This window comes from Somniosus microcephalus, chromosome 10, assembly GCF_052327205.1.
Source record: "Somniosus microcephalus isolate GS21.2 chromosome 10, FLI_Smic_1.0, whole genome shotgun sequence".
Lineage (NCBI taxonomy): Eukaryota > Metazoa > Chordata > Chondrichthyes > Squaliformes > Somniosidae > Somniosus > Somniosus microcephalus.
The window spans coordinates 234,918,781-234,930,357 of record NC_140996.1 but is presented as its reverse complement, the minus strand read 5'-3'; the positions used below and the strand labels follow the sequence as shown (position 1 = coordinate 234,930,357).

General features: G+C 52.5%; 1 protein-coding gene across 9 annotated transcripts in view; it reads right to left on the bottom strand.

The window, feature by feature from the left end:
* stim1b (stromal interaction molecule 1b) overlaps nucleotides 1-11,577 on the bottom strand; it is a 215,647-nt gene that overhangs the window by 124,470 nt on the left and 79,600 nt on the right. For all 9 annotated transcript variants that reach the window (XM_085999826.1, XM_085999830.1, XM_085999828.1 and 6 more), the window contains exon 2: nucleotides 5,237-5,367. In XM_085999826.1, the coding sequence (XP_085855952.1) occupies nucleotides 5,237-5,367 (131 nt within the window). The remainder of the gene's footprint in view (nucleotides 1-5,236; nucleotides 5,368-11,577) is intronic.

Below are 11,577 nucleotides of genomic sequence, written 5' to 3'. Positions count from 1 at the left end.
AGTGCGGCGCTCCCTCAGTACTGCCCCTCCGACAGTGCAGCACTCCCTCAGTACTGCCTCTCCGACAGTGCGGCGCTCCCTCAGTACTGCCTCTCCGACAGTGCGGCACTCCCTCAGTACTGCCTCTCCGACAGTGCGGCACTCCCTCAGTACTGCCCCTCCGACAGTGCGGCGCTCCCTCAGTACTGCCCCTCCGACAGTGCGGCGCTCCCTCAGTACTGCACAAATGTCAGCCTGGATTTTGTGCTCAAGTCACTGGAACAGGGCCTGAACCCACGGCCTTCCAACCTACAGACGGGAGCGTTACCAACTGAGCGCAGCTGTTCTGCTATTTTCTCTTTGAAGATGCAGATGGACCTGGTTTTCGGAACACAAGAAATAGGAGCAGAAGTCGGCCATTCGAGCCTGCTCCGCCATTCAATAAGATCATGGCTGATCTTCTACCTCAACTCCACTTTCCTGCACCATCCCCATATCTCTTGGTTCCCTTCGTATCCCAAAATCTATCGATCTTTGTCTTGAAAATACTCAACGACTGAGCATCCACAGCCCTCTGGGGTAGAGAATTCCAAAGATTCACAACCGTCAGTGATGAAATTTCTCCTCATCTCAGTCGTAAATGGAAACGCCTTATCCCGAGACTGTGACCCCTGGTTCTAGACTCCCCAGCCAAGGGAAACATCCTCCCAGCATCAACTTGTCAAGCCCCTTAAAAATTTTATGTTTTTTTTAAAAACAGATTACCAGTTCACTATCACATTGCTGTTTGTGGGAGCTTGCTGTGCGTAAATTGGCTGACGTGTTTCCTACATTACAACAGTGACTACTTCTCAGGCAGTCCCTCGGAACCGAGGATGACTTGCTTCCACATTAAAAATGAGTTCTCAGGTGACTGATGAGTCCAATGCGGGACCTACAGTCTCTGTCACAGGTGGGGCAGACGGTGGTTGAAGGGGGCGGGTGGATGGGGTGCTTGGGTTGACATGCGCTCCTTCCGCTGTTTGCGCCTGGCTTCCGCTTGCTCCCGGCGAAGAGACTCGAGGTGTTCGACGCCTTCCCGGATGCTTCTCCTCCACTTTGTGCGGTCTTGGGCCAGGGATTCCCAGGTGTCAGTGGGGATGTTACACTTTTTCAAGGAGGCTTTGAGGGTGTCCTTGAAGCGTTTCCTCTGCCCACCTGGGGCTCTCTTGCCGTGCCAGAGCTCCGAGTAGAGCGCTTGCTTTGGGAGTCTCGTATCGGGCATGTGGACAATGTGGCCCGTCCATCAGAGCTGATTGCGTGTGGTCAAAGCTTCGATGCTGGGGATGTTGGCCTGAGCAAGAACACTGACGTTGGTGCACCTATCCTACCAATGGATTAGCAGGATCTTGCGGAGGCAGCGTTGGTGGTACCTCTCCAGTGCTTTGAGGTGCCTGCTGTGCATGGTCCATGTCTCTGAGGCATACAGCAGGGCAGGTATCACTGCTGCTCTGTAGACCATGAGCTTGGTGCCGGGTTTGAGGTCCTGGTCTTCAAACATTCTTCCTCAGGTGACCGAAGGCTGCACTGGCACACTGAAGGCAGTGTTGGACTGCGTCATCGACATCTGCCCTTGTTGACAGTAGGCTCCCAAGGTATGGAAAGTGGTCCACATTGTCGAAGGCCTTGTCGTGGATTTTGATAATCGGGGGGCAGTACTGTGTGGCAGGGGCAGGTTGGTGGAGGACCTTTGTCTTACGGATGTTTAGTGTAAGGCCTATGCTCTCGTACGCTTCGGTGAAGGTGTTGACGATGGTTTGGAGTTCGACCTCCGAGTGTGCGTACACTACAACAGTGCATTACAACAGTGACTACACTTCAAATAGTACTTCATTGACTGCAAAGCACTTTGGGACATCCGCTGGTCTCGAAAGACACTATAAATACAAGTCTTTCTTTTAATGAATCATTCTTCTAAACTCCAGAGAATATAGGCCTAGTCTACTCAATCTCTCCTCATAGGACAATCCCCCCATCCCAGGAACCAGTCTGGTGAGCCTTCGCTGCACTCCCTCTATGGCAAGTATATCCTTCCTTAGGTAAGGAGACCAAAACTGTCCACAATACTCCAGGTGTGGTCTCACCAGGGCCCTATATAATTGCAGCAAGATATCTTTAATCTTATACTCAAATCCCTTTGTAATTTTATTTCAAGCACCTTGTTAATATTTCAGTGTGTTGCCATCGCTGTGACAACACAGAATTCACGGCACATTCCCAGACGCTTAATCCAGTTTTCAGGTTTTTGGACAGAACACGCAAGATTTCATTTGGGTCTTTGCTGCACAGACAGTTTACATGGAGATCCTGTAATAAGTGATGAATGAAATGCCGACGGCCTCCTGGCACCGACAATCCTGGCACTCGCTTCTGGTCTACACAGGGGTGATGGCAAGAAAGTTTCCCTTCTACTCGGAGACCCCACCCCCACTGCCAAACAAGGTCCACCACCCCCCACCCCCCCAAAACAGGGTCCACACCCCCACCCACCCCCCCCCAAAACAGGGTCCACACCCCCACCCACCCCCAAAAACAGGGTCCACCCCCCCCCCAAAAACAGGGTCCACACCCCCACCTCCCCCCCCCAAAAAACAGGGTCCACCCCCCCACCCACCCCCCAAAACAGGGTCCACACCCCCACCCACCCCCCCCCCCAAAACAGAGTCCACACCCCCACCCCCCACAACAGGGTCCACACCCCCACCCCCCCCCAAAACAGGGTCCACCCCCCCCCCCAAAAACAGGGTCCACATCCCCACCCCCCCCCAAAAAACAGGGTCCACCCCCCCCCAAAAACAGGGTCCACACCCCCACCTCCCCCCCCAAAACAGGGTCCACACCCCCACCACCTGAAACAAGGTCCACACCCCCCACCACCACCCCCCCCCGCAAAAACAGTGTCCACACCCCCCCCCCACCAAAACAGGGTCCACACCCCCACCACCCCCCCCCCAAAAACAGGGTCCACATCCCCACCACCCCCCCCCCCCCAAAACAGGGTCCACATCCCCACCACCGCCCCCCAAATCAGGGTCCACACCCCCCCCCATCCACCCCCCCAAAAACAGGGTCCACACCCCCCCCATAACAGGGTCCACACCCCCACCATCCCCCCCCCCCCAAAACAGGGTCCACACCCCCACCATCCCCCCCCCCCCCCAAAACAGGGTCCACATCCCCACCACCCCCCCCCCAAAAAAAAGGGTCCACACCCCCCCCCAAAACAGGGTCCACCCCCCCCATCCCATCACAGGGTCCACACCCCCCCACCCAAAAACAGGGTCCACATCCCCCCCCATCAAAACAGTGTCCACAGCCCCCCCATCCTCCCCCCCCCCAAAAAAAAACAGGGTCCACATCCACACCATCCAAAACAGGGTCCACATCCCCACCACCCCCCCCCCCCCAAAAACAGGGTCCACATCCACACCATCCCCCCCCCAAAAACAGGGTGCACACCCCCCCATCCCCCCCCCCAAAACAGGGTGCACACCCCCCCATCCCCCCCCCCAAAACAGGGTCCACATCCCCACCACCCCCCCCCCCAAAACAGGGTCCACATCCCCACCATCCCCCCCCCCAAAACAGGGTCCACACCCCCACTATCTCCCCCCCAAAAACAGGGTCCACACCCCCCCCATTCCCCCCCCCCCCGAAACAGGGTCCACACCCCCACCATCCCCCCCCCCCAAAACAAGGTCCACACCCCCACCATCCCCCCCCCCCCCCCAAAACAAGGTCCACACCCCCACCATCCCTGATTGTGGTGTATTTGGACTTTCAAAAGGCTTTCGATAAGGTCCCGCATAAGAGATTAGCGTGTAAAGTTAAGGCACATGGGATTGGGGGCAAGGTACTGACTTGGATAGAGAACTGGTTGGCGGACAGAAAGCAAAGAGTTGGAATAAACGGGTCTTTTTCCGAGTGGCAGGCAGTGACTAGTGGGGTACCGCAGGGATCGGTCCTAGGACCCCAGCTATTCACAATATATATAAATGATCTGGACGAGGGAACTAGATGTAATATCTCCAAGTCTGCAGATGACACAAAGCTGGGTGGTCGTGTGTGCTGTGAGGAGGATGCCGAGAAACTCCAGTACGATTTGAACAGGTTGGGTGATTGGGCAGATGCATGGCAGGTGCAGTATAATGTGGATAAATGCGAGGCTATCCACTTTGGTGGCAAAAACAGGAAGGCAGATTATTATCTGAACGCCAATAGATTGGGAGAAGGGGAAGTGCAACGAGACCTGGGTGTCCTTGTGCACCAGTTGCTGAAGGTAAGCATGCAGGTGCAGCAGGCGGTTAAGAAGGCAAATGGGATGTTGGCCTTCATAGCGAGAGGATTCGAGTACAGGAGCAAGGATGTCTTGCTGCAGTTGTACAGGGCCTTGGTGAGACCGCACCTTGAGTATTGTGTGCAGTTTTGGTTGCCTTATCTGAGGAAGGATGTTCTTGCCATGGAGGGAGTTCAGCGAAGATTCACCACACTGATACCTGGGATGGCGGGAGTGACATATGAAGAGAGATTGGGTTAATAAGCTTATATTCGCTAGAGTTTAGAAGAATGAGAGGGGATCTCATTGAAACTTATAAAATTCTAACAGGACTAGACAGACTAGATGCAGGAAGGATGTTCCCGATGGCGGGCGAGTCCAGAACCAGGGGCCACAGTCTAAGGATAAGGGGTAAGCCATTTAGGACTGAGATGAGGAGGAATTACTTCACCCAGAGAGTGGTGAACCTGTGGAATTCTCTGCCACAGAGGGCAGTGGAGGCCAATTCATTAAATATATTCAAGAAAGAGTTGGATATATTTCTTAAGGCTAAAGGGATCAAGGGATATGGGGAGAAAGCAGGGACAGGGTACTGAATTTGGATGACCAGCCATGATCTCATTGAATGGCGGAGCAGGCTAGAAGGGCCGAATGGCCGACTCCTGCTCCTATCTTCTATGTTTCTATGTTTCCTTACAGAAACCCATTCTTGTCCCACCAGCCTCCTTCTACATTTCGTATTTTCTTTAGTTGTCCATAAAAAGAAATTAAATAATTCAGCACAGAGCCAGGATGGAGCCTGGGCCCTTCTGGTCTATCTGCCTTAGTGCCACCCCAGGTTTGTGGAGGGGGTTGGGGGGGTGGGGGGGGGGGAAGGAGCAAGGGTTGACTGTGAGTTGCTAATGTTCGGGTGTTGACAGTTGCAATTGCACTCTTACTGACCTCATCGCTCTCCTCCACGTCGACATTTCCATTGGCGTCATCGTCCATCTGCTTGTGGATACTCATGATGGCCTCGAATCGGAGCACCTCCTCCTCAATATGACATGAGGCCTCATCGATCCTGCAGAGGTCTGAAGGGAGAAACAACGTTTTATTGGGAACTGATCTCGAATCCCAGCAGCCCCTCTCCGAAGAAAATCTGTGCAACTAAACCCAAAAGGCCGCACGCGCGCAGGATTTAACACCCATCACTGGGGAGCACGCACGCAACAATGGGTTGTGGAGAGACCGTTTCACCCTGCACAGATTTCCTCTACCTCCAAACCCATTAAGATACCCTCGGACTCGATACCCGAGCCTCTACAGACGTCAGCCCCGCCAGGTTTGAAAAAGCATCTGGGCTAATTCTTTCCTCTCCTGTACCAAACATTTCTGAACTAAGAACGTAAAGGGCAGGGTGACATTACACATCCTAATCCCTGGCTACTCAGTGTTTGATGTATTAGAACCAGATACGCACAACACTGCAGGCTACGCAGCAGTACAGAATGAAAGAGTTGGGCCAGGGACCAAGCTAAGAGGCTTCAAAAGCTCTGCGGTTGCATTACTTAGCCTTGTAATGAAGGCCTGTCCACAGTGTTGTCTCCAGGATTTCTGTAAAGTACAATGCAGGGAGGGTGTGCAAAACTTTCGCCTGGTGGCTGCAGTCAGATCGTGAGCCTCCCGTGTCACCTGCAACACTACCAGGAACGCCCACTGCGTGCTGCCTCACACAGTGAGCCGTGCAGCAACATTGCCTTTAGGTTTACAGACCTGAAGGATTTCACCAGCTCAATAATGGGCATGTGGAACGTTCATACTGCGTTCAATTAAACAACAACATGCATTTATACAGCGCCTTTAACATAATAAAATGTCCCATGGTGCTTCACAGGAGCGTAATCAAACACAATTTGACACAGAGCCACATAAAGAGATATTACGACAGATGATCAAAAGCTTAAGAACATAAGCAATAGGAGCAGGAGTCGGCCGTTCGGCCCCTCGAGCCTGCTCCGCTATTCAATAAGATCCTGGCTGATCATCGACCTCAACTCCACTTTCCCGCCCGATCTCCATATCCCTCGATTCCCCGAGAGTCCAAAAATCCATCGATCTCAGCCTTGAATATACTCAACGACTGAGCCTCCACAGCCCTCTGAGGCAGAGAATTCCAAAGATTCACCACCCTCTGAGTGAAGAAATTCCTCATCTCAGTCTTAAATGACCGACCCCTTATCCTGAGACTGTGACCCCTGGTTCTAGACTCTCCAGCCAGGGGGAAACAACCTCTCAGCATCTACCCTGTCAATCCCCCTCAGAATCTTGTATGTTTCAATGAGATCACCTCTCATTCTTCTAAACTCCAGAGTATCGGCCCATTCTACACAATCTCTCCTCATAGGACAGCCCTCTCATCCCAGGAATCAATCTAGGTGAACCTTCGTTGCACCGAGGCAAGTATATCCTTCCTTAGATAAGGTGACCAGAACTGTGCCCAGTACTCCAGGTGTGGTCTCACCAAGGCCTGTACAATTGAGGAGCAAGACTTCCTCACTCTTATACTCCAACCCGCCTTGCAATAAAGGCCAACATGCCATTTGCCTTCGCCTTATTGCTTGCTGTACCTGCATGCTCGCTATCTGTGTTTCTTGCACGAGGACACCCAAATCTCTCTGAACACCAACATTTAAAAGTTTCTCACCATTTAAAAATATTCTGTTTTCGATTCTTCCTACCAAAGTCGAATAACCTCACATTTCCCCACATTATACTCCACCTGCCACCTTACTGCCCACTCACTCAGTCTATCTATATCCCTTTGCAGACCATAGAGCACATATACCAGAAACGCTGTTTACGGAGGTCACGGTCCATCATCAAAGACCCTTACCCACCCCAGCCACAGTCTGTTCGCCCTCCTGCCATCTGGGAGACGCTACAGATGCATTCGCACCCGAACGACCAGATTTAGGAACAGCTTCTTTCCCAGCGGCTGTCATCCTACTGAACTCCACAAATAAACTCTAAAGCCTGCACATCTGCCAATGCACTTTATTATGGTTATGTTTATGTTAATGTATTACAAGCCAAATGAATGTTGAATGGTTAAATGTCTTAATCTAAATGTACACTCTCGGGAGCCGCAAGCCTACATTTCGTTGTACTGCACTTGTGCACTAACAATGACAATAAAAGTTGATTATGATTATGATTATGAGACTCTGTGTTCTCCTCACAAAGCTTGGTGAAAGAGGGAGGTTTTAAAGAGTGTCTGAAAGGGGGAGAGAGAGGCGGAGAGGTAAAGTGTGACGAACACCCAACATTACAATTCTCGGTTCTGTTCTTCCAAACCGGGCACTGTCTGGAGAGGAGATTTTCAGCTGAATAATGAGACTGAGGTACCGGTGGTTCCAGGTCTGACACTGGTGGTGGAGGAAGCCATTGAAGGCTACGATCTGAGGGCACCTCACATTGAAACACACCCGTGTAACAGAGGTGCGTGTGTAGCAGGTTTGTCATATTTGTGCTGGGGATATGGGCGCTGCTGGCAAGCCTGGCATTTATTGCCATCCCGCGCTGCCTTGAGAAGGTGGTGGTGGGTCTTCTCTTTAAAGGTTGCAGTCTTTGCATTACTGGCGCTCCCACAGTGGTACGGTATGTAGCAGGGTTAGATCTCTGTAATGGGACACTTCAAGCAAGCTACCACAACCTGGCCCTTGTGACAATTTTGCAAAATAAAAACCTCGTCTAAAAGCCACACCTCCCCAAAGAAATATTCACCACTGACGGAGGCAGCAGCGAGACTAAAACCAAACTCAAATTTTAAAATAGGATTTTACAAGGTTGACGGTGGCTCATATTATCCAACCACTGATGTCAAGTCACTTCCAACATTGCAACATACTTTCAGCCACCCAAGACCAGTGCGGGCGACTTGGAGAGGAGGGGAAATGAGTCAAATGCAATTATTTGGTCACGGGCAACTGGGGAATGATGACTTACCTAGCCCGAAGGCCGAGCCGCACAGAGTTGCAAGCTGAACCTGGAGGTTGAAGACAGGTCCCTGGGAGCGAACTGGAGGTAGTCCTCCAAAGTAGAGGTCGCGGGTTTGGGAGGTGCTGCCAAAGAAGCCTTGGCGAGCTGCTGCAGTGCATCTTGTAGATGGTACACACTGCAGCCACGGTGCGCCGGTGGTGGAGGGAGTGAATGTTTAAGGTGGTGGATGGGGTGTCAATCAAGCGGGCTGCTTGGTCCTGGATGGTGTCGAGCTTCTTGAGTGTTGTTGGAGCTGCACTCATCCAGGCAAGTGGAGAGTATTCCATCACACTCCTGACTTGTGCCTTGTAGATGGTGGAAAGCCTTTGGGGAGTCAGGAGGTGAGACACTCGCCGCAGAATTCCCAGCCTCTGACCTGCTCTTGTAGCCACAGTATTTATATGGCTGGTCCAGTTCAGTTTCTGATCAATGGTGACCCCCCCCAGGATGTTGATGGTGGGGGATTCAGCGATGGTAATCCCGTTGAATGTCAAGGGGTGGTAGTTAGACTCTCGCTTGTTGGAGATAGTCATTTCCTGGCGCTTGCGTGGCCAGCGATGCCCACATCCCGAGAATGAACATGGGTGCAGCCATGCTGCTTGGAGAGGTGACATCAGGGGAATTCCTGCTGATTGGCAAAGTCTGCAAAACCATGAATTATCTGTCTATGTACCAAAAGCACCGGCCGGGATAACCAGATCCTGCAGCTGGGTCGCATAGTTGCTGGTGTTCACCCCGAGCCACAAGACCTGACCTGGATTTTGCTGCTCGCCAATAAGATTCTTCCTTTTTCCATCTAAAGCCTGACAGACTGGCACAATTTCCTGCAATCTCATAATTTTGCCAAGTTTTGCCAGGTTTGGTTCCACGCCCTTCCTTCAGGCGCACCTGAAAGTGGTGCCCAGCCACAATTGCTCTCTCCACTCAAACAAACCCTCAAAAAGGGGAAGCCATACAAATAAAACCAGAAAGAAATAAAGCATTAAAGACAACTCTGCTGCAGATGAACTCTAAGAAAAAGGTTAATTTTCGTTCGACTGAATTAAGTCACAATTATGTGAGAACATAAGAATTAGGAGCAGGAGTCGGCCATTCGGCCCCTCGAGCCTGCTCCGCCATTCAATAAGATCATGGTTGATCATCGACCTCAACTCCACTTTCCCGCCCGATCTCCATATCCCTCGATTCCCCTAGAGTCCAAAAATCTATCGATCTCGGTCTTGAATATACTCAACGACTGAGCCTCCACAGCCCTCTGGGGGAGAGAATTCCAAAGATTCACCGCCCTCTGAGTGAAGAAATTCCTCCTCATCTCAGTCCTAAATGGCCGACCCCTTATCCTGAGACTGTGACCCCTGGTTCTAGACTCTCCAGCCAGGGGGAAACAGCCTCTCAGCATCTACCCTGTCAACAGAATCTTATGTTTCAATGAGATCACCGCTCATTCTTCTAAACACGAGGGAATATAGGCCTAGTCGACTCAATCAACATCTGCACTTTCTCCACAGGCTAGACTCCAAACAGTCCCAGCCTCGCTACACACGATGACCTGGAAACCTCAACCAACTACCTACAAGAACTCAAACCGTGTGAAATAAGGGAGGAGTTTGTGTCTGCCATTACTTTTAAAATAAATTAAATCCAAAGATAGCCACGGCATCAGCTCAGCTCTGAGCGGGCTTCCCTCGGATTCGAAAGCTTGCGGCTGGGCACACAAACTCAGCCGAGAGTACAGCACTGGAAGAACGTTGAAGACACTGGCCTTCCAATGCCACGCCTGCTCCAGTGGTTCCAGGATCCCACGGCACTATTGGAAGGGTGCTCCCAGTCTCCCAACCAACATTGCTCCCTCAACCAAAACCACCAAATCAGATTAACTTGTCACTCATCTCGTCGCTGTTTATGGGACATTCCCCACACAATACAGCAAAGTAACACTGTTTGAGAGGTGTGCCAAGGTACTTCTGCTTTGAGATTCACGAGATCCAAGAGTCAATAAAAAAGCCAGGGAGCTCATTGCTTGCAAAACGTTTTGTACTTCTCAGGTGTTCAATAAGTAATCAGAACCGTAGTAGTCAGTGTAATAAGTCAGAAGGTTGTGGGTTCAAGTCCCACTCCAGGGACTTGAGCACATAAAGCTAGGCTGACACTCCAGTGCAGCGCCGAGGGAGCGCCGCACGGTCGGAGGGGCAGCGCCGAGGGAGCGCCGCACGGTCGGAGGGGCAGCGCCGAGGGAGCGCCGCACGGTCGGAGGGGCAGCGCCGAGGGAGCGCCGCACTGTCGGAGGGGCAGCGCCGAGGGAGCGCCGCACTGTCGGAGGGGCAGCGCCGAGGGAGCGCCGCACTGTCGGAGGGGCAGCGCCGAGGGAGCGCCGCACTGTCGGAGGGGCAGCGCCGAGGGAGCGCCGCACTGTCGGAGGGGCAGCGCCGAGGGAGCGCCGCACTGTCGGAGGGGCAGCGCCGAGGGAGCGCCGCACTGTCGGAGGGGCAGCGCCGAGGGAGCGCCGCACTGTCGGAGGGGCAGCGCCGAGGGAGCGCCGCACTGTCGGAGGGGCAGCGCCGAGGGAGCGCCGCACTGTCGGAGGGGCAGCGCCGCACTGTCGGAGGGGCAGTGCCGAGGGAGCGCCGCGGTGTCGTCTTTTAGATGAGACGTTAAACCGAGGCCCCGTCTGCTCTCTCAGGTGGACGTAAAAGATCCCACGGCACTATTTCTTGGAAGAGCAGGGAAGTTATCCCCGGTGTCCTGGCCAATATTTATCCCCTCAACCAACATAATAAACAAACAGATTATCCGGTCATTATCACATTGCTGTTCGTGGGAGCTTGCTGTGCGCAAATTGGCTGCTGCATTTCCCACATTACAACAGTGACTACACTTAAAATAGTACTTCATTGGCTGTAAAGTACTTTGGGACGTCCGGTGGTTGTGAAAGACGCTATATAAATGCAAGTCTTTCTTTCGGATATGATGCAGACATGGCTCCAGGGTGACCAAGGCTGGGAATTCAACATCCGGGGGTATTCAATATTCAGGAAGGACAGGCAAAAAGGAAACGGAGGTGGGGTAGCATTGCTGGTTAAAGAGATTAACAGAATGCGTGTGTGTGTGTGTGTGTGTGTGTGTGTGTGTGTGTGTGTGCGCGTGTATCAGACTCCCTCCCTATCCTTGGGGCACAGCTCTGCACGGAGAGGTGGAGCCTCAGGGAGGCTGCGACTCAGAGCAGATACCGAGTGGCTCCATTTACATGGTCGCTCCCACTCCCC